General features: G+C 41.5%; 1 protein-coding gene across 1 annotated transcript in view; it reads left to right on the top strand.

Annotated features, from left to right (window-relative positions):
- IQGAP2 (IQ motif containing GTPase activating protein 2) overlaps positions 1-23,736 on the top strand; it is a 373,896-nt gene that overhangs the window by 231,571 nt on the left and 118,589 nt on the right. Inside the window, exons 15-17 of the mRNA XM_053701383.1 lie at positions 3,742-3,825; positions 4,400-4,471; positions 4,559-4,628. Coding sequence (XP_053557358.1) covers positions 3,742-3,825; positions 4,400-4,471; positions 4,559-4,628 — 226 coding nt within the window. The remainder of the gene's footprint in view (positions 1-3,741; positions 3,826-4,399; positions 4,472-4,558; positions 4,629-23,736) is intronic.

Below are 23,736 nucleotides of genomic sequence, written 5' to 3'. Positions count from 1 at the left end.
TTTCAAGCTGGGATGCAATCAACTCTTTTCTCACAGTGGTAGGCTCATGGTCTTGGCCAGATTTATCAATTAATAGATTTCGAAAGAAGATGCATCAGGACCTTTAACTCTTTAAAAGAATAAAAACTTCTTTGCTAAGCTGATAATTGATCATGGATGGGACTGGTCTTTGGGAAATATTGAGAATTGGCTTCTCTTAGTCAAGAATGGATTCACATCAATTTCTTATATCTATCAAAAACAATGGAAAAAATCGATGTAAATGGGCTGAAATGCTAAGACAAGATTCTCTGGACCTTACTTTACTCACTCTTTCAGTACAAGTGGTTTCTCTGGTAACTCTCTCCGCATCTTGGATGGAGTCGCATGTTAAGTTCCTGCATATGTCTTACTTTACACCGAAAAAAGGTTCTCAGTGTCAGAATGTTATATTTAATAGGTGCCCAAAATGCTCTTTTCCTTCGGCTAGTCTACTGCATATGCTATGGGAGTGCCCAAAAATAAGAAATTTCTGGATGAAGATACAATACTGGCTAGTCAACACGTTAGGTGTCCCCTCCTTGTCTCTTTCACCATTAAAAGTAGTTCTGTTTGTTCATGACAAGAGCCTGACCCCTAATAATGCTAAAATCATTCATTTGATCATTTTAGCTGGCAGATACTTGATTTTATGCTATGCACCTCCAAACACACATGTAGCACCCCTCATTGAGCTGCAAAAGGCTTTTTATATTATGTTCACCACCTTTGTCAGCCTCCCCAATTATTACGTTCTAGAAACGCCACTGATATCCTTATAAGTGAGCTGTACCAGATTCTAAAGGTAACAAAAAAATGTGTTATTGTCTTTAGATCGGGGTTGTTAATTTCTAGTACTGTGCAGACAGCTCAGAAAGTCACAAATGATATGGCATTGCCAATATACTTAAAGGAACAGTAAAGTAAAAATCAAACAGTCATGATTCAGCCAGAGCATTGCTTTCTGGTTTACTTCTATTATCAAATTTGCTTTTGCCCTTTTGGTATATTTTGTTGAAGAGTAAACCTAGATGGGACTGGTCTTTGGGAAATATTGAGAATTGGCTTCTCTTAGTCAAGAATCAACAGAGTGTGTATGTGTCTTTAGTGTTTGCAACAGTGTATAACATTACTATAAATATTGTTGCAAACACTGCTGCCTTAGAGTGCTAAGGACACTCCATGAGCCTACCTGGGTTTACTCTTCAACAAAGGGTACAGGAGAACAAAGCAAATGTGATGATAGACGTAAAATCTGAAACATGTAGCTGATAATTAAATATTGCCTTGTATAGGACCCAAATAAACCTTTTCTCAGCATCCCATTTTTTATTATTTTGCTTTCTCTTCTAATCACACAAATCTTCAAATGCTGCGACTAAATAAAGATCACTATTATGTTCAAGGATTTTTTTTCCTACTCTGCAAATGTAATAACCATGGAACCACCACTAATAACGGTTAAAGGATGTGAAACTGACAACCTGCAGCTATCTAAAAGAATTGATCATAACATGTTAGCAAAATGCCATCCATATCTGTGTTTGTTTATTTGAAGTGGTTAAAAGAACATGGTCATGTAAACTGTCCTCGCTCACTACACACTCTCGTTTGTAAAAGGGCATGTGGCTTGTGCGCGCAGAGCACTGATGACGTCACCTGTCACAACTACTCTGAGCGCTCCCTTTAGTCAGAATGAACATTATTAGCTTGAGAAGGAGCAGTTAAACAGCAAACTGCTTAGTTCCGGGGAAAGTTTACAGCACATTGCCTAAAGTGCTTGCTGTTCTTAAAGGGACATTTAAATCATATTTATATATGCATAATATATAGCTGCAGTTAAAGGTAAACTAAAGTAAAAATTAGACTTTATTGATTTAGATAGAGCATGCAATTTTAAATAACTTTCCAATTGTGCATGGTCTTTTTGTATGCTCATTTTATGACATCAGCTCCTACTGAGCATGTGTAGCAGTTTACAGTATATATGCGTATGATTCTGTAATGGCTGATTGCTGTCACATGATACAAGGGACAGGGAAATAAAAGAAACATCTACTGCTTGTTAGAAATTCAGATTGTGTTGTTGCATTGTCTTTTTATTATATACTAGTACTAAAGCCTGTGTACACGGGCCATTATTTTGCAGTACAGCGGTCCCACCCCTTGCTCTCTCCCCCCTCTCTTTTGCTCTCTCTCCCCCCTCTCTTTTGCTTTCTCTCGACCCTCTCCTTTGCACTCTCTCCCCCCTCTTTGGCTCTCTCTCCCCTCTTTGGCTCTCTCCCCCCTTTCTTTTGCTCTCTCTACCCCCTCTTTTGTTCTCTCTCCCCCCTCTTTGGCTCTCTCCCCCCTTTCTTTTTCTCTCTCTCCCCCCTATTTTGCTCTTTTTCCCCCCCTCTTTGGCTCTTTTTCCCCCCCTCTTTGGCTCTCTCCCCTCTTTTGCTCTCTCTCCTCTTTGGATCTCTTTCCTCTTTTACTCTCCCCCCCCCCTCTTTGGCTCTCTCCCCCCTCTATTTGGCTCTCTCCCCCCTCTTTGGCTCTCTCTCACCCTTCGTTGGTCCTCTCCCCCCCTCTTTGCCCCCCCCCCACTATTTGGCTCTCTCCACCCTCTATTTGGCTCTCTCCCCCCTCTTTGGCTCTCTCTCCCCTCTCTTTGGCCCTTCTCCCCCCCCCCCCTCTTTGGCCCTTCTCCCCCCTTTCTTTTGCTCTGTCTTTCAAACCCTTTGACTCTCTGGCCACGCCCCCATCGTGGCACCCGTCCCACCACGCCCTCGCCGCGCCCAGTCACGCCCCTCGCTGTGCCCGACCACGTCCCTCATCGCGTCCGGTCACGCCCTCCGCCGTGCTCGGCCACGCCCCCTCCGCAACGCTCCCGTCTGCCACGCCCCCTGACACTCCGCTTCAGCCTTGCTCTATGCTGAGTGTCAGAATCCAAACGGCCAGGTATGTTTGTCATGTGCAGTCTCTACTGTGCATGACTGCATCTGACAAACATACTTTGCCATTTATTATATAGGATTTGTTGATTTTGCAGCCCTGCTGTATTTAATTTGCCTTTAGGTGCTGAGTTGCAAAAAATCTGCATAAAAATACATTTTTGAAAATCATTTAGATCTTTCACATTATCATAATTATTTGCACAACCTTGGTATGAATATCTTGTGACTACGTAGGGCTAGCTGTAAATTAGTTTGTGCACTGCTTTAGGCAATCACATAGCCAATTGGCTGAATTTTTCAGTGCACTTGGGTTACAGAATATGCTTTTGTACCTCTAGGGAGTGTGGGACAAGCACACATTTTACACAGAGTGGTTTAGTTTGCCTTTAGTATCATACCTTTTATTTCTGTCCCTAACTTGGCACCTTTCAAACACAATAGTATACAAAGGACAGTGAATGATCTGTTGGTCTTACTACTTATCCATCTGCAAAGTATCTAAAGTATAAACACCTAGAAGGTTCTGTTTTCTTATATCCAGGATAGATTGTATCATTGTGTGTATGAGTGGGTGAGCACACACCAAATAAGTTGACTGGGGGGGGGGGGGACGCTTCATGCAACTGCATGCACTGTTAGTGCAGCTATTGCTGTAAGAAATGCTATTTTTATCCTTATTTCATGCATACTTCTTAATATGATATCTTCAAGTCCAGTTATGTAAATGTTGTTATATTAATGTAAAAAAAACTGGATCAAGTTGAACTCTGCTGTTTCTCTTTAGGCATCTTGGAAAGGATATAAACAAAGGAAATCCTACACAGACAGACTAAAATTACTACAAGGAAATATTGTTGGTATTGTTAAGGTAAGGGTATGGTCTTAATGTCCTTTTTCTACATTTAACAAAATAATAATATAGAACATGGAGTATATGCTTTGTCCAAAGGACCATACCTGGGTTAATAAATATATATTTTCTGTACAAACTAACACAATATAAAGTGTGGCCTCTATATGTACATATATTAATGGCACTATATCCCACATTATTCCTCAAGGCAAGTGCTGGCACTGGTTATTTATATATTTATTATACTGTCCTCAGTGCTGAATGGCATCTTTTTTGTGCAGCTTAAAAGGAAAGTAAAATCAAAATTAAACTGTCAAGATTCAGATAGTCTGTGATTTTAAAAAAAAAATATTACATTTATTTTTATTCTATTGGTATTCATTATTGAAGAATAAATCTAGGTGGTCTCGTAGGAGTTTAGGAAATTGTACGTGTCTATGGTCGCAGTGTTTGCAACATTGTATAACGTTGCTAATAACATTGTTGCATAAAAGGTGTTACTCAGTGTTGTTCATTTATGGCTTAGTAAAGTGTCATTTTAAAATTACAGCTGATTGAAAAAAAATTACCTTTTTTCACTCCATTCTAGATTCAGTCATGGTATCGGATGTTAAGAGCAAGAAAAGAATACAAGAAAAGATTGCAGTATTTCATGGATCATGTAAGTTATTGAAAATAATGCTAATTGCCTCCATCATTTCTTTAGTTTAGTATTTGCTGTAATATGGTTGTTTCCTTGTTTTTACAGGAAAAAGAAATAGTTAAAATACAAGCATTTCTTCGTGCTAATAAAGCCAGAGAAGATTACAGAACATTAAGTAAGTTCTAGATGTTAATTAATGATTATAATATGGGATGTCGTCATGTGGGATAAAATATACCTATTAATAAACCTAGATAACGTAGGCAGATCAACAAACACCCATCATGTAGCTGCCTTGAATATCTGCCACATTCCAATTCATTGCAATTCCTGTGTGAAAATTTATTTTTTTTACTTTATTTCTACCCATTTGAAGGCTCCATTTAGAAAAAAAAGTGCTAATGTTAGTAAATTATATAATAGGAAAATAAAGCTAAATACATAAACAATAAACAAAAAGCATATGTGAAAAAAAGCAAATGGTAGAATCTTGAAAGGGGATCATACATTTTCACAGACCACCATGGAAGCAAAAAATAGCGGAAATGAAAGTTATTAAATCAGTTTTGATGATGACATCTAAAAGAAAACATTTCAAAATGTTTTAGTGTTTTTTTGTTTGTTTTTAGTTACAGTGCATAATAAACCAACTGGTGTAAAATATTATACACTTCCTGTTGGTTTCACTTAATATTTTTAGCATGTTTAACAGCTCTTTCTTTCTATCATGCCAGAATAAGTCCCTTTAAATATGTTAATAATTCAAAAGTGTAATTTGAGCAATTTTTGAAACTCTATTGAGCAAAAAAAAAAAATGCTACAAAAGACCTTCTAACCAACCCGATCTTGCAGGGTTGTCACAGGTTGTGGTGTTTGCCCACTTTCTTTTCCCGCAGCTACCCCTGCCATGGCAAATATCTCGACTTCTAGAAAGTGCCTCACCCATAACATACACATAACATGTTCCACCCCTCTTGTTGCAGGCCTGTCTACAACACACTGCCCATGCATTCCCTAACCTGCCTGTCACAGAGAGCTTTGGGAAATACTAGGAAGTATACTGCAGGTTATAAACATGTTAACATTTTTTTTTTTTTTAAAAGCTGTTTGAAAAACAGCCAAAAGACGATGCTTTAAATTGCCATTAAAGGTATATGAAACCAAAATGTTTTCCTTCGTTATTCAAGTAGAGCATACACTTTTAAACAACTTTCCAATTTAGACAGACATATCTCAGCAGACTCAGTCCTCCCCCAAACCTGAACAATCTAAGGGTTCTTGGAAACCGAAGCAGTCCTGGAACAAATCCAAGAAGTCTACAGATAACAAATCTGCATGAAGGGCTGGCCTCCGATCCAGGACGGGATCGAGCAGGGGGCAGAATGTCCTTTTTCCTAGAGGCTTGGGTCCAAGACTTAAGTATTCCATGGAATCTTTGTATTAGAATTCAAATCTTGTCCCCCCAGGGGAAGATTTCTTCTTTCAAGATTGTCTACACGACCAAAGGGCAGCCTTTTTAGACTGTGTTCGGGATCTTGTCTCCTTGAGAGTAATTGTGCCGGTGCCCCCATCAGAAAGTGGTCTGGGGTTTTATTCAAACCTCTTTGTAGTTCCCTAGAAGGAGGGAATTTATCGTCCAATTCTGGACTTAAAATGTCTCAAGTTTCTCAAGGCCCCCTCCTTCAAAATGGAGACCATCAGGTCCATCCTTCCTTTGATCCAGGAGGGACAGTTCATGACCACAATCGATAAAGGATGCATACTTTCATGTACCGATCCACAAGGATCATTTTCAGTTTCTGAGGTTCGCATTCCTGGATCAACATTTCCAGTTCAAAGCCTTGCCATTTGGATTGGCTACTGCTCCCAGAGTTTTTTTATGAGACAATGTTTAAGCCTCAGAGCTTATTAGTCTTTTGTTTGTCTGTTTAGTTAGTCTAGCCCTGCAAGGGTTTAGAACTCGCAGCTAACCTTGCACAGTTGTATCGTACCCTGGACATCAGGCTGGTCCTGATTGGGTACTAGTTTTCTCTATCCTGTTGAGGTTTATTTCAGACACGTTGTATCCTCGACAACAGAGGTTATTTTCTTGTTTTCTACAAGCTATAGGAGGCCCTTCTATCCTTCATGTCAGGCGGGTCCTAGTTTGTTTCATCTCGGACGTCCGATGTTTGGTCACTCCTATGTTTCTTAACCCTGCGTGGCTAGCAGTATATTTGTAGTTCCTGAGGTCCTTTGGACAGAAGCTGGGTTCTCACTTCTGAGTAGAATTAACTGTGGCTCAACACATATACAACAGAGACACAGGTTCTAATCCCCACACAACCCTTTTCGGGGATCGGATGACTTCATGGAGATCTTCAGTACCTGGTTTAGAGGGTGATCATTTTCCCTTCTTTTGGTATCCATTGTGGATTAAATAGTCCCATTTTGTTTCCTATGTCCATAGGCAGTGCTTCCTTTCTGAAGATTGCTGTATTTTTCGCTTCTCCTTGCCTTTTGGGGAAGGTCTTCCTGTCATCTGGTTGAAGAGTCCCTGTTCCTAGGAATAGTTTTTTTCTTGCAATACCCTCTTTGAGGGATTGTTATGCAGTCTCTTTTGCCGCCGCCTGTTAGGAGTTTCAGGATTCTCGTTCATTTGTCAATTCCTTGAGCTGGGGGTTGATCCTGATTGGATCTTTAGAGACTGTCATTTTCTGTCATTTTCTCTCAAACAATTAATTTCTGAGGTTTGAGTTCTGATCTTTTTTGGGTCCTGCCTTTGTCTTCAGACTTTGTTGGTGTTATCCTTAAAACCCTTTGGGGCTGAGTAAACAGTCACTGGGATACAGCATGTGAGATCAGAGTTCAAGACCTCATGGGGGCATGGCAGTGATTGCATCAACTCGTGTGCAATTTCCTTACAGAAGGGGTAACTTTGTGGTTGTTCTGCAAAGTTTCTTGACCTTGATCCAGTTCCTGGTGCTGGGGGTCCGGTATTTAACCTAGTCCTTGTCTTTGACTTGGCATTTGGGTTACTCTGTTTTCCAGATTTCCATAAACTTTGGATCTGTCTGGCGTCCAGTAGCAGGTTTGTTTTCCCGGACATGGGGAAATCTCCTTGTTCCTACCGGCTCTTCTTCTCTCTTCGGAGATATGGAAGAAGTTTTCCTGGGAATTTCTCTTCTGGAGTCTTCCTAGGTTTTTTCTTCGATTTCCTTCTATTATGGGAGGATCTGGTCTACTGCGCCTATCCAGTTGGCTCCTCCTGAGGTAATTTTTTCTCATCTGACTCTTGGAGTTCAGTGGGTCGAGGGTCTCTCTTTGCTGAGGGTACCTTTCTTTTGAGTTTATGAAGGGAACTAAGGATGGTTATCCTGGAACCCGAGCTAGTCTCTTTGGGTATCAGTGCCTCTTTCCTATCTTTCCTTACATAATCATGGAGGAAGATTCGTCATCTGTTCTTTGGGTCTGGTCGATGCTGATTATTTTTTATTACCTTTGTCTTTTTGGACGTTGCCAGTCGCTGCTGTGATGGGCTAGTTAGACCGGAATAGGGGTCAGAGTCTCTGACTGCTCTGTTTGGGAATCGACCAAGTGTCCTAAAACCCTAGTGCTTCTTCCTTAGGTTAGGGGGCATTACAGTCAGTTCGGATGATATGGAACCTTCCCTCAGTGGGTATCTGGTTCTCTTTATTGGTCAGGGTATTGTCCTCCCTTACCCCGATTACTAGTAGAGTGGGGTGTTGGATTTTTTTCTCTTCCTCTTTTCCAGGAAGGTCCTGGTGCTCGTGTGCTAGCTACTTGGTTGGCTTGACGTTTCGTCTGCCTCCCTATTGAATGGAAGCCTGTGGCATGAACGGATATTACTATTCTGTTCCCGTTTGCTTCCGGGGTTTCTGACCCGCGGGCGTTCAGTTATCTGTACTAGATAGCTGTCTGTGGTAGGGTAGTTATTTTCTACCTTTCGTCCTTCTGGATATTCGGATCTGGTTAAGGCTCTACATTGGTTCTTTGGATCCATGTAGGAGGTCGTCTGGAGTTTTTCCTTTTCCTCCTTCCCTCCATTGTAGAGTATTCTTTGCGGTGCATTATACTCTTGCAGCCTTGTAGTCTGCTCTTTTTTGAGTTATGCTTGGGGCTTCTCTTTCTGTTCTGTCCTTAACTCTTCGGGGATTGTTTTCTGGAGGTTCTTTCTGACCTTTTTTTATCTGATTCTTCCTTTCCTTTTAGTTGGGGAGAATGTGATATGGGAGAGTTTGTTTGTTGTTCCTCTTGCCATTGATCATGGAGAGGGTTGAACTTTTGTGTGCCTTTAGTCAGTGGGACTGTTGTCTCCTCAGCGGCTTTTGTGCTCAGTTGAGTCCAGGATTTATGAGTGGTCTCTAACAGGGATCTTATGGTTCAAATTGATGGGCAGTTACCTTGCCTTCTTCCAATTTTTTGTTTCTTCTGCTTCGGTTGAAATAGTTTTATAGGGAATTTGAGTTATTGCAGGCTGTGGTGCCCTCAGAATGGGCCACATTTTTTGTTCCTGCCTGTTTGCATTCAGTGTCCTCTATAAGCTTGGGTATTGATTTCCCAAAAGTAATGAATGCAGCTGTGCACTCTCCCCGTTTTAAGAAGAAAAACTTAAATTATGCTTACCAGATAATTTTCTTTTCTTCTGAACACTCCCCGCTCGTTCTTTTTCCATGGGCGACCTTAATTTATTTTTATTTGTTTCTTCTGGCACCTTTTTCACCCTGCTATTTCTCCTACTGTTCCTTATTCCCTTGGCAGAATGACTGAGAAGTGGGGGAGGAATTTAAGCCTTTGGCTGGGGTGTCTTTGCCTCCTCCTGGTATCCAGGTTCTGTATTTCTCGAATGTAATGAATGCAGCTGTGGACTCTCCCTGTACATAAGAAAAGAAAATTATCTGGTAAGCATAATTTAAGTTTTTGTGGCGGCCGCTGATGCAGAGCTCTGGGTTTATGCGGCCATCTTGGCTGCTTCCCCACAACATGGAAATTATTTTATTCAAAATAACAGCAAAATAACTAACACTGGAATATAATGTAGATGGATTTTTTTAACTATGAAATGCTTTCAAAGGTTTTTCTTATTTTAGCTTTTATCAACATTTGATTTTAAAGAGACAGTCTACTCCAGAATTTGTATCGTTTAAAAGGATAGATAATCCCTTTAATTACCTATCCCCCAGTTTTGCATAACCAACACAGTTATATTAATATACTATTTACCTCTGTGATTACCTTGTATCTAAGCCTCTGCAGACTTCCCCCTTATCTTAGTTCTTTTGACAGACTTGCATTTTAGCCAATCAGTGCTGACTCTTAAATAACTCCACGGGAGTGAGCACAATGTTATTTATATGGCACACATGAACTAGCACGGTCTAACTGTGAAAAACAGTCAAAATGCACCGAGGTAGGAGGCGGTTTTTAACAGTTTAGAAATCAGTTTGAGCCTACCTAGGTTTAGCTTTTAGAAAAGAATACCAAGAGAACAAAGAAAATTTGATGATAAAAGTAAATTGGAAAGGTGTTTAAAATTGCATGCCCTATCTTAGTTATAAAGTTTACTTTTGACTAGACTGTCCCTTTAAGTATTAAACCTAATCCTCTTAGATATTAAAGGGACAGGAAACCCCAGAATTGTCTTTCATGATTTGGACAGAACATACAATTTTTATACAACTTCCCAACTTATTTTTATTATCAAATTTGCTGCATTATCTTGTTATCCTTTGCTGAAGGAGCAGCATTGCACTACTGGCAGCTAGCTGAACACACCTAGTTAGCCAAACACAAGAGACAAATGTGTGCAGGCACCAATCAGCAGCTAGCTCCCACTAGTCAAGGATATGTGCATATTATTTTTCAGCAAGGGATACCAAGAGAACAAAGCATATTTGAAAATAGAAGTGAAATTAAAGTGTCTTAAAATGACATGCTCTATGTGAATCATGCAGGTTATCCTTTTAACATGGTCACTGCTGAAACGGAACAAAACAAAGCTGTGAATATCAATACAGGTGTTTTTTCAAAGGAATTATATTTTCTTGACTCGCCCATTAGCATTCCCCAGCAAAGAATGGACCTTTTTACAAAGGAACTGGCACCTTTTCAAAATCTGAAACCACATATTTCTAGAATCTAATCACCATCTTTCTTTTTTAATGCTATCCCCTTGATAGAATGGACTGTCATGCAAACATATTAAGTAACAGTATGTTTTCTGTGTCTTAGAAGATGTGCATGCTCATACATTTCAATATATCTGTATGTATATGCACATGGGAATTCATCTATTTATTAGTGGATAAATATCTCTACAGTTTAGGGGTCAGGGTCAAAAAGTTACTAACCAGAATCACAAAAGAATGTTACTAGTACATTCAATGTCTTAAAAGTTAAATATAATGGAAAAAACAAATGTATTACTGAGGTAGAGGATATTTCCAGCCCTACACACACACTTTGTTATTCAAGCTGTGGAATGTTGATGGCTTTGTGTTATGTTTAGGTAAACTCTGAATTCTTGAAAGGATAGGAAATTCCAAATTAAACTTGGAAGAATCAGACAGAGCATGTAATTTTAATACACTTTTAAAATCACTTCTATTTTCAAATATGCTTTGTTTCTTCTGTTATGTGTGATCAGTCCACGGGTCATCATTACTTCTGGGATATAACTCCTCCCCAACAGGAAATGCAAGAGGATTCACCCAGCAGAGCTGATATAGCTCCTCCCCTCTACGTCAGTCCCAGTCATTCTCTTGCACCCAACGACTAGATAGGATGTGTGAGAGGACTATGGTGATTATACTTAGTTTTTATGACTTCAATCAAAAGTTTGTTATTTTACAATAGCACCGGAGCGTGTTATTACTTCTCTGGCAGAGTTTGAAGAAGAATCTACCAGAGTTTTTTACTATGATTTTAACCGGAGTAGTTAAGATCATATTGCTGTTCTCGGCCATCTGAGGGAGGTAAAGGCTTCAGATCAGGGGACAGCGGGCAGATGAATCTGCATTGAGGTATGTAGCAGTTTTTATTTTCTGAATGGAATTGATGAGAAAATCCTGCTATACCGTTATAATGACATGTATGTATACACTTCAGTATTCTGGGAATGGTATTTCACCGGAACTACTCTGTTAAGGGTCACTAATCCTTTTAATAAATATTATCATGTTAAACGTTTTTGCTGGAATGTAGAATCGTTTACATTGCTGAGGTACTGAGTGAATATATGTTTGGGCATTATTTTCCACTTGGCAGTTGTCTGCTTTAAATTGTGACAGTTTCGTTTCTCCTCACTGCTGTGTGTGAGAGGGAGGGGCCGTTTTTGGCGCTCTTTTGCTACGCATCAAAAATTTCCAGTCAGCTACTATTATATTTCTTGCATGATCCGGTTCACTGACAGATCTCAGGGGTCTTCAAACTTCTTTGAAGGGAGGTACATTCTCTCAGCAGAGCTGTGAGAATTTTATATTGACTGTGAATAAAAACGTTACTCTATAATTTTTTATGTAAAATTTAGTTATTGTTATTTACTAATGGGACCAAACCTTTGCTAAAAGTTGGGTTATTTTAAAGTCGATGCTATAACTGTTTTTTCAGTTCATTATCTCAACTGTCATTTAATCGTTTAAGTACCTCTTTGAGGCACAGTACGTTTTTGCTAAAAAAAGATTATAACCAGGTTGCAAGTTATTGCTAGTGTGTTAAACATGTCTGACTCAGAGGAAGATATCTGTGTCATTTGTTCCAATGCCAAGGTGGAGCCCAATAGAAATTTATGTACTAACTGTATTGATGCTACTTTAAATAAAAGTCAATCTGTACAATGTGAACAAATTTCACCAAACTGCGAGGGGAGAGTTATGCCGACTAACTCGCCTCACGCGGCAGTACCTGCATCTCCCGCCCGGGAGGTGCGTGATATTATGGCGCCTAATACATCTGGGCGGCCATTACAGATAACATTACATGATATGGCTACTGTTATGACTGAAGTTTTGTCTAAATTACCAGAACTAAGAGGCAAGCGTGATCACTCTGGGGTGAGAACAGAGTGCGCTGACAATACTAGGGCCATGTCTGATACTGCGTCACAGCTTGCAGAGCATGAGGACGGAGAGCTTCATTCTGTGGGTGACGGTTCTGATCCAAACAGATTGGATTCAGATATTTCAAATTTTAAATTTAAATTGGAGAACCTCCGTGTATTACTAGGGGAGGTCTTAGCAGCTCTCAATGATTGTAACACCGTTGCAATACCAGAGAAACTGTGTAGGTTGGATAAATACTTTGCGGTACCGGCGAGTACTGACGTTTTTCCTATACCTAAGAGATTAACTGAAATTGTTACTAAGGAGTGGGATAGACCCGGTGTGCCGTTCTCACCCCCTCCAATATTTAGAAAGATGTTTCCAATAGACGCCACCACTCGGGACTTATGGCAAACGGTCCCTAAGGTGGAGGGAGCAGTTTCTACTTTAGCTAAGCGTACCACTATCCCGGTGGAGGATAGCTGTGCTTTTTCAGATCCAATGGATAAAAAATTAGAGGGTTACCTTAAGAAAATGTTTGTTCAACAAGGTTTTATATTGCAACCCCTTGCATGTATCGCGCCGATTACGGCTGCGGCAGCATTTTGGATTGAGTCTCTGGAAGAGAACCTTAGTTCATCTACGCTAGACGATATTATGGACAGGCTTAGAGTCCTTAAACTAGCTAATTCATTCATTTCGGAGGCCGTAGTACATTTAACCAAACTTACGGCTAAGAACTCTGGATTCGCCATACAGGCACGTAGAGCACTGTGGCTAAAATCCTGGTCAGCTGATGTTACTTCTAAGTCCAAATTACTTAATATACCTTTCAAGGGGCAGTCTTTATTTGGGCCCGGTTTGAAAGAAATTATCGCTGACATTACAGGAGGTAAGGGCCACGCCCTACCTCAAGACAAAGCCAAAGCTAAGGCTAGACAGTCTAATTTTCGTCCCTTTCGGAATTTCAAAACAGGAGCAGCGTCAACCTCCACTGCACCAAAACAGGAAGGAGCTGTTGCTCGTTACAGGCAAGGCTGGAAACCTAACCAGTCCTGGAATAAGGGCAAACAGGCCAGGAAACCTGCTGCTGCCCCAAAGACAGCATGAATCGAGAGCCCCCGATCCGGGACCGGATCTAGTGGGGGGCAGACTTTCTCTCTTCGCCCAGGCCTCGGCAAGAGATGTTCAAGATCCCTGGGCGCTGGAGATCATATCTCAGGGATACCTTCTAGACTTCAAATTATCTCCACCAAAAGGGAGATTTCATCTATCAAGGTTGTCAACAAACCAGATAAAGAAAGAAGCGTTTCTACGCTGTGTACAAGATCTGTTATTAATGGGAGTGATCCATCCAGTTCCACGGTCGGAACAAGGACAAGGGTTCTACTCAAACCTGTTTGTGGTTCCCAAAAAAGAGGGAACTTTCAGGCCAATCTTAGATTTAAAGATTCTAAACAAATTCCTAAGAGTTCCATCGTTCAAAATGGAAACTATTCGGACAATCTTACCTATGATCCAAAGGGGTCAGTACATGACCACAGTGGATTTAAAAGATGCTTACCTTCACATACCGATTCACAAAGATCATCAACGGTATCTACGGTTTGCCTTCCTAGACAGGCACTACCAGTTTGTAGCTCTTCCATTCGGATTGGCTACGGCCCCAAGAATCTTCACAAAGGTTCTGGGTGCCCTTCTAGAGGTACTAAGACCGCGAGGGATTTCGGTAGCTCCGTACCTAGACGACATTCTAATACAAGCTTCAAGCTTTCAAACTGCCAAGTCTCATACAGAGTTAGTTCTGGCATTTCTAAGGTCGCATGGATGGAAAGTGAACGAAAAGAAGAGTTCTCTTTTTCCTCTCACAAGAGTTCCATTCTTGGGGACTCTTATAGATTCTGTAGAAATGAAGATTTACCTGACAGAAGACAGGTTAACAAAGCTTCAAGATGCATGCCGTGTCCTTCATTCCATTCAACACCCGTCAGTAGCTCAATGCATGGAGGTGATCGGCTTAATGGTAGCGGCAATGGACATAGTACCTTTTGCACGCCTACACCTCAGACCGCTGCAATTGTGCATGCTAAGTCAGTGGAATGGGGATTACTCAGATTTGTCCCCTACCCTGAATCTGAATCAAGAGACCAGAAATTCTCTTCTATGGTGGCTTTATCGGCCACACCTGTCCAGGGGGATGCCATTCAGCAGGCCAGACTGGACAATCGTAACAACAGACGCCAGCCTGCTAGGTTGGGGCGCTGTCTGGAATTCTCTGAAGACTCAGGGATTATGGAATCAGGAGGAGAGTCTCCTTCCAATAAACATTCTGGAATTGAGGGCAGTTCTCAATGCCCTTCTGGCTTGGCCCCAATTAACAACTCAGGGGTTCATCAGGTTTCAGTCGGACAATATCACGACTGTAGCTTACATCAACCATCAGGGAGGGACAAGAAGCTCCCTAGCAATGATGGAAGTATCAAAGATATATTCGCTGGGCAGAGTCTCACTCTTGCCATCTGTCAGCAATCCACATCCCGGGAGTGGAGAACTGGGAGGCGGATTTCTTGAGTCGCCAGACTTTTCATCCGGGAGAGTGGGAACTTCATCCGGAGATCTTTGCCCAAATACTTCGACGTTGGGGCAAACCAGAGATAGATCTCATGGCGTCTCGCCAGAACGCCAAACTTCCTCACTACGGGTCCAGATCCAGGGATCCGGGAGCGGTTCTGATAGATGCTTTGACAGCACCTTGGAACTTCGGGATGGCTTATGTGTTTCCACCCTTCCCGCTGCTTCCTCGATTGATTGCGAAAATCAAACAGGAGAGAGCATCAGTGATTCTAATAGCGCCTGCATGGCCACGCAGGACTTGGTATGCAGATCTAGTGGACATGTCATCCTGTCCACCTTGGTCTCTACCTCTAAGACAGGACCTTCTGATACAGGGTCCATTCAAACATCAAAATCTAACTTCTCTGAAACTGACTGCTTGGAAATTGAACGCTTGATTTTATCAAAGCGTGGTTTTTCTGAGTCGGTTATTGATACCCTGATCCAGGCTAGGAAGCCTGTTACCAGAAAGATTTACCATAAAATATGGCGCAAATACCTATACTGGTGCGAATCCAAACGTTACTCCTGGAGTAAGGTTAGGATTCCTAGGATATTGTCTTTTCTACAAGAAGGTTTAGAAAAGGGTTTATCGGCTAGTTCTTTAAAGGGACAGATTTCAGCTCTGTCCATCTTGTTACACAGGCGTCTGTCAGAAAATCCAGACGTCCAGGCCTTTTGTCAGGCTTTAGCTAGGATCAAGCCTGTGTTTAAAGCCGTTGCTCCGCCATGGAGTTTAAACTTAGTTCTTAACGTTTTACAAGGTGTTCCATTTGAACCCCTTCATTCCATTGATATAAAATTGTTATCTTGGAAAGTTCTGTTTTTAATGGCTATTTCCTCGGCTCGAAGAGTCTCTGAGTTATCAGCATTACATTGTGATTCTCCTTATCTGATTTTTCACTCAGATAAGGTAGTTCTGCGTACTAAACCTGGGTTCTTACCTAAGGTAGTTACTAACAGGAATATCAATCAAGAGATTGTCGTTCCATCCTTGTGTCCAAATCCTTCTTCAAAGAAGGAACGTCTTCTACACAATCTGGATGTAGTTCGTGCCCTCAAGTTCTACTTGCAGGCAACTAAAGATTTTCGCCAAACTTCTTCCCTGTTTGTCGTTTATTCTGGACAGAGGAGAGGTCAAAAAGCTTCTACTACCTCTCTCTCGTTTTGGCTTCGTAGCATAATACGTTTAGCCTATGAGACTGCTGGACAGCAGCCTCCTGAAAGAATTACAGCTCATTCTACTAGAGCTGTGGCTTCCACTTGGGCCTTTAAGAATGAGGCCTCTGTTGAACAGATTTGCAAGGCTGCAACTTGGTCTTCGCTTCATACTTTTTCCAAATTTTACAAATTTGACACTTTTGCTTCTTCGGAGGCTATTTTTGGGAGAAAGGTTCTTCAGGCAGTGGTTCCTTCTGTATAATGAGCCTGCCTATCCCTCCCGTCATCCGTGTACTTTTGCTTTGGTATTGGTATCCCAGAAGTAATGATGACCCGTGGACTGATCACACATAACAGAAGAAAACATAATTTATGCTTACCTGATAAATTCCTTTCTTCTGTTGTGTGATCAGTCCACGGCCCGCCCTGTTTTTAAGGCAGGTAAATATCTTTTAAATTATACTCCAGTCACCACTTCACCCTTGGTTACTCCTTTCTCGTTGATTCTTGGTCGAATGACTGGGACTGACGTAGAGGGGAGGAGCTATATCAGCTCTGCTGGGTGAATCCTCTTGCATTTCCTGTTGGGGAGGAGTTATATCCCAGAAGTAATGATGACCCGTGGACTGATCACACAACAGAAGAAAGGAATTTATCAGGTAAGCATAAATTATGTTTTTTCTTTGTATCCATTGTTGAAAATGAATACGCACATATCCTGCACTAGTAGGCACTAGCTGGTGATTGGTGCCTGCACCCATGTCTCTTGAGATTGGCTAACTAGAAGTTTTTAGCCAGCTGCCACTAGTGCAATGTTGTTCTTTCAACAAAAGATAATACAAGAATGAATCATTTTTGATAATAAAAGTACATTTGAAAGTTGTTAAAAACTGTATGTTCTATCCGAATCATGAATTAAAATATTTGGGGTTTCCCATCCCTTTAAAAACAAATCAGACATATCTGTGACAGCTTGTTAAAAAAAATAAAGAAAATAGCTTTATTAAGAAAAATATGAAGCATGAAAAAAAGAAAAAGCATAGTTGTTTTATAGAAAACTATCCTGTCCAATGCGTTTTCACTGCACGAGCCTTAGACATAAACACAACACGTTCTTTACATTTCCTTGCATTTGTCTCACCGGTCCAACTTGCAATAGAATACTTAACAAATAACAAAAAGAAATGTACACGTGTCCCAGAGCAGAAGTGAATAGGATTTTCCGGCTTGCTAAATGTCTGAATCCTTTATCCTATTATTATTATTATCGGATTGTCTTCTCAGATTATGTTTATTTTCTCCAACATAGGTGTGTCCGGTCCACGGCGTCATCCTTACTTGTGGGATATTCTCTTCCCCAACAGGAAATGGCAAAGAGCCCAGCAAAGCTGGTCACATGATCCCTCCTAGGCTCCGCCTTCCCCAGTCATTCTCTTTGCCGTTGCACAGGCAACATCTCCACGGAGATGGCTCAGAGTTTTTTTGGTGTTTAAATGTAGTTTTTATTCTTCTATCAAGAGTTTGTTATTTTAAAATAGTGCTGGTATGTACTATTTACTCTGAAACAGAAAAGAGATGAAGATTTCTGTTTGTAAGAGGAAAATGATTTTAGCAACCGTTACTAAAATCGATGGCTGTTTCCACACAGGACTGTTGAGAGGAATTAACTTCAGTTGGGGGAAACAGTGAGCAGACTTTGGCTGCTTGAGGTATGACACATTTCTAACAAGACTTGGTAATGCTGGAAGCTGTCATTTTCCTTATGGGATCCGGTAAGCCATTTTCTTAATTTTCAATATAAGAATAAAAGGGCTTCACAAGGGCTTTAAAGACTGGTAGACATTTTTCTGGGCCAAAACGATTACTATATAAGCATATTTAATGGTTTATAACTTTGAAGAGTTATTTTAATCTTGGCAATTTTGTTAAAAAAACGTCAGGCACTGTATTGGACACCTTTTTCACTGGGGGCCTTTTCTAGTCATAGGCAGAGCCTCATTTTCGCGCCACTAATGCGCAGTTGTTTTTGAGAACCAAGGCATGCAGATGCATGTGTGAGGAGCTCAGATCCACTGAAAAAGCTTATTGAAGGCGTCATTTGGTATCGTATTCCCTTCTGGGCTTGGTTGGGTCTCAGCAAAGCAGATACCAGGGACTGTATAGGGGTTAAATGTAAAAACGGCTCCGGTTCCGTTATTTTAAGAGTTAAAGCTTTCAAATTTGGTGTGCAATACTTTTAAGGCTTTATGACACTGTGGTGAAATTTTGGGGAATTTTGAACATTTCCTTCATACTTTTGCGTATATTCAGTAAAAAAGTGTGTTCAGTTTAAAATTTAAAGAGACAGTAACGGTTTTATTTTAAAACGTTTTTTGTACTTTGTTATCAAGTTTATGCCTATTAACATGTCTGAACTATCAGATAGACGATGTTCTGTATGTTCGGAAGCCAAGGTTCCTATCCATTTAAATATATGTGATGAATGTGACAAACAAAGTAGGGACAATGATGCCACTGATAATAATGTTGCCCAAAATGATTCCTTAAGTGAGGGGAGTAAGCATGGTACTGCATCATCTCCTTCTATGTCTACACCAGTCTTGCCCACTCAGGAGGCCCCTAGTGCATCTAGTGCGCCAATCCTCCTTACTATGCAACAATTAACGGCTGTAATGGATAATTCTATTAAAAACATTTTAGCCAAAATGCCCACTTATCAGCGAAAGCGCGACTGCTCTGTTTTAGATACTGAAGAGCATGAGGACGCTGATGATAATGGTTCTGACATGCCCTTACACCAGTCTGAAGGGGCTAGGGAGGTTTTGTCTGAGGGAGAAATTTCAGATTCAGGAAAAATTTCTCAACAAACTGAACCTGACGTTATTACATTTAAATTTAAATTGGAACATCTCCGCGCTCTGCTTAAGGAGGTGTTATCTACTCTGGATGATTGTGACAATTTGGTCATTCCAGAGAAATTATGTAAGATGGACAGGTTCCTAGAGGTCCCGGTGCCCCCCGAAGCTTTTCCTATACCCAAGCGGGTGGCGGACATTGTAAATAAAGAATGGGAAAGGCCCGGCATACCTTTTGTCCCTCCCCCTATATTTAAGAAATTATTTCCTATGGTCGACCCCAGGAAGGACTTATGGCAGACAGTCCCCAAGGTCGAGGGAGCGGTTTCTACTCTAAACAAATGCACCACTATCCCTATAGAAGATAGTTGTGCTTTCAAAGATCCTATGGATAAAAAATTAGAGGGTTTGCTTAAAAAGATGTTTGTTCAGCAAGGTTACCTTCTACAACCAATTTCATGCATTGTTCCTGCCACTACAGCAGCGTGTTTCTGGTTCGAGGAACTAGAAAAGTCGCTCAATCAAGCATCTTCTTATGAGGAGGTTATGGACAGAGTTCAAGCACTTAAGTTGGCTAACTCTTTTACCTTAGACGCCACTTTGCAGTTAGCTAGATTAGCGGCGAAAAATTCAGGTTTTGCTATTGTGGCGCGCAGAGCGCTTTGGCTGAAGTCTTGGTCGGCGGATGTGTCCTCCAAGAACAGATTGCTTAACATCCCTTTCAAGGGGAAAACGCTGTTTGGCCCTGACTTGAAAGAGATTATTTCAGACATCACTGGGGGAAAGGGCCACGCCCTTCCTCAGGATCGGTCTTTTAAGGCTAAAAATAAAACAAATTTTCGTCCCTTTCGCAGAAACGGACCAGCCTCAAATTCTACATCCTCTAAGCAAGAGGGTAATTCTTCTCAAACCAAGCCAGCCTGGAGACCGATGCAAGGCTGGAATAAAGGTAAGCAGGCCAAGAAGCCCGCTACAGCTACCAAGACAGCATGAGATGCTGGCCCCCGATCCGGGACCGGATCTGGTGGGGGGTAGACTCTCTCTCTTCGCTCAGGCTTGGGCAAGAGATGTTCAGGATCCTTGGGCGCTAGAAATAGTTTCTCAAGGTTATCTCCTAGAATTCAAGGAACTACCCCCAAGGGGAAGGTTCCACAGGTCTCAATTGTCTTCAGACCAAATAAAAAGACAGGCATTCTTACATTGTGTAGAAGACCTGTTAAAAATGGGAGTGATTCATCCTGTTCCATTAGGAGAACAAGGGATGGGGTTTTACTCCAATCTGTTCATAGTTCCCAAAAAAGAGGGAACATTCAGGCCAATTTTGGATCTCAAGATCCTAAACAAATTTCTCAAGGAAACCATTCGGACAATTCTTCCTACCATCCAGGAAGGTCAATTCATGACCACGGTGGATTTAAAGGATGCGTATCTACATATTCCTATCCACAAGGAACATCATCGGTTCCTAAGATTCGCCTTTCTGGACAAGCATTACCAGTTTGTGGCACTCCCATTCGGACTAGCCACTGCTCCAAGAATTTTCACAAAGGTACTAGGGTCCCTTCTAGCGGTGCTAAGGCCAAGGGGCATTGCAGTAGTACCCTACTTGGACGACATACTGATTCAAGCGTCGTCTCTACCACAAGCAAAGGCTCATACGGACATTGTCCTAGCCTTTCTCAGATCTCACGGGTGGAAAGTGAACGTAGAAAAAAGTTCTCTATTCCCGTCAACAAGGGTTCCCTTCTTGGGAACAATAATAGACTCCTTGGAAATGAAGATGTTTCTGACAGAAGCCAGAAAATCAAAACTTCTAAGCTCTTGTCAAGTACTTCATTCTGTTCTTCTTCCTTCCATAGCGCAGTGCATGGAAGTAATAGGTCTGATGGTTGCGGCAATGGACATAGTTCCTTTTGCGCGAATTCATCTAAGACCATTACAACTGTGCATGCTCAGACAGTGGAATGGGGATTATACAGATCTGTCCCCGACGATCCAAGTAGATCAGAGGACCAGAGATTCACTCCGTTGGTGGCTGACCCTGGACAACCTGTCCCAAGGGATGAGCTTCAGAAGACCAGAGTGGGTCATTGTAACGACCGACGCCAGCCTGGTGGGCTGGGGCGCGGTCTGGAAACACCTGAAAGCTCAGGGTCTATGGTCTCGGGAAGAATCTCTTCTCCCGATAAACATTCTGGAACTGAGAGCGATATTCAATGCTCTCAAGGCTTGGCCTCAGCTAGCAAAGGCCAAATTCATAAGGTTTCAATCAGACAACATGACGACTGTTGCATATATCAACCATCAGGGGGGAACAAGGAGTACCCTGGCGATGGAAGAAGTGACCAAAGTAATTCACTGGGCGGAGCTTCACTCCTGCCACTTGTCTGCAATCCACATCCCAGGAGTGGAAAATTGGGAAGCGGATTTTCTGAGTCGTCAGACATTTCATCCGGGGGAGTGGGAACTCCATCCGGAAATCTTTGCCCAAATAACTCAATTATGGGGCATTCCAGACATGGATCTGATGGCGTCTCGTCAGAACTTCAAAGTTCCTTGCTACGGGTCCAGATCCAGGGATCCCAAGGCGACTCTAGTAGATGCACTAGTAGCGCCCTGGACCTTCAACCTAGCTTATGTGTTCCCACCGTTTCCTCTCATTCCCAGGCTGGTAGCCAGGATCAATCAGGAGAGGGCTTCGGTGTTCTTGATAGCTCCTGCGTGGCCACGCAGAACTTGGTATGCAGACCTGGTGAATATGTCATCGGCTCCACCATGGAAGCTACCTTTGAGACGGGACCTTCTTGTTCAAGGTCCGTTCGAACATCCGAATCTGGCATCACTCCAACTGACTGCTTGGAGATTGAACGCTTGATTTTATCAAAGCGTGGGTTCTCAGATTCTGTCATTGATACTCTTATTCAGGCTAGAAAGCCTGTAACTAGAAAAATTTACCATAAAATATGGAAAAAATATATCTGTTGGTGCGAATCGAAAGGATTCCCATGGAACAGGGTAAAAATTCCTAGGATTCTATCCTTTCTACAAGAGGGTTTGGAGAAAGGATTATCTGCAAGTTCTTTGAAGGGACAGATTTCTGCTTTATCTGTTTTACTTCACAAAAAGCTGGCGGCTGTGCCAGATGTTCAGGCTTTTGTTCAGGCTCTGGTTAGAATCAAGCCTGTTTACAAACCTTTGACTCCTCCTTGGAGTCTTAATTTAGTTCTTTCAGTTCTTCAAGGGGTTCCGTTTGAACCCTTACATTCCGTAGATATTAAGTTATTATCTTGGAAAGTTTTGTTTTTGGTTGCAATTTCTTCTGCTAGAAGAGTTTCAGAGTTATCTGCTCTACAGTGTTCTCCTCCTTATCTGGTGTTCCATGCAGATAAGGTGGTCTTGCGTACTAAACCTGGTTTTCTTCCGAAAGTTGTTTCTAACAAAAATATTAACCAGGAGATAGTTGTGCCTTCTTTGTGTCCGAATCCAGTTTCAAAGAAGGAACGTTTGTTGCACAATTTGGATGTAGTTCGTGCTCTAAAGTTCTATTTAGAGGCTACAAAGGATTTTAGGCAAACATCTTCCTTGTTTGTTGTTTATTCTGGTAAAAGGAGAGGTCAAAAAGCAACTTCTACCTCTCTCTCTTTTTGGCTTAAAAGCATCATCAGACGGCAGCCTCCTGAAAGAATCACAGCTCATTCCACTAGGGCCGTGGCTTCCACATGGGCCTTCAAGAACGAGGCTTCTGTTGATCAGATATGTAAGGCAGCGACTTGGTCTTCACTGCACACTTTTACCAAATTTTACAAATTTGATACTTTTGCTTCTTCTGAGGCTATTTTTGGGAGAAAGGTTTTGCAAGCCGTGGTGCCTTCCATCTAGGTGACCTGATTTGCTCCCTCCCATCATCCGTGTCCTAAAGCTTTGGTATTGGTTCCCACAAGTAAGGATGACGCCGTGGACCGGACACACCTATGTTGGAGAAAACAGAATTTATGTTTACCTGATAAATTACTTTCTCCAACGGTGTGTCCGGTCCACGGCCCGCCCTGGTTTTTTTAATCAGGTCTGATGATTTATTTTCTCTAACTACAGTCACCACGGTATCATATGATTTCTCCTATGCAAATATTCCTCCTTTACGTCGGTCGAATGACTGGGGAAGGCGGAGCCTAGGAGGGATCATGTGACCAGCTTTGCTGGGCTCTTTGCCATTTCCTGTTGGGGAAGAGAATATCCCACAAGTAAGGATGATGCCGTGGACCGGACACACCGTTGGAGAAAGTAATTTATCAGGTAAACATAAATTCTGTTTTCTGGTTCTATGCTATATTCTTGTTTTTTTGATTTACACAATGCTTTTATGACATTGGTTTTGTTTTTTTCATGCAGGGACTTGTATACAATTTAAGCTTAAGAGTTTAGTGTTTCCGTGGGATTTACCTCTGGCCCTGGAAGCTTTGATGATATCTCTTTTTGAGCCCTTATAGGAAGCGTTACTCTTACATAAATGGACATGAAAACCAAAAGTTTAATTTCATAATTCATATAGGGCATACATATATGTAAACAACTTTCTTCTATTATCAATTTTGCTTCATTCTTTTGGTATCCTTTC

This window comes from Bombina bombina, chromosome 2, assembly GCF_027579735.1.
Source record: "Bombina bombina isolate aBomBom1 chromosome 2, aBomBom1.pri, whole genome shotgun sequence".
In the NCBI taxonomy this organism is placed as follows: Eukaryota; Metazoa; Chordata; class Amphibia; order Anura; family Bombinatoridae; genus Bombina; species Bombina bombina.
The sequence above is the reverse complement of the archived record's forward strand: the minus strand, read 5'-3'. Positions and strand labels throughout refer to the sequence as shown.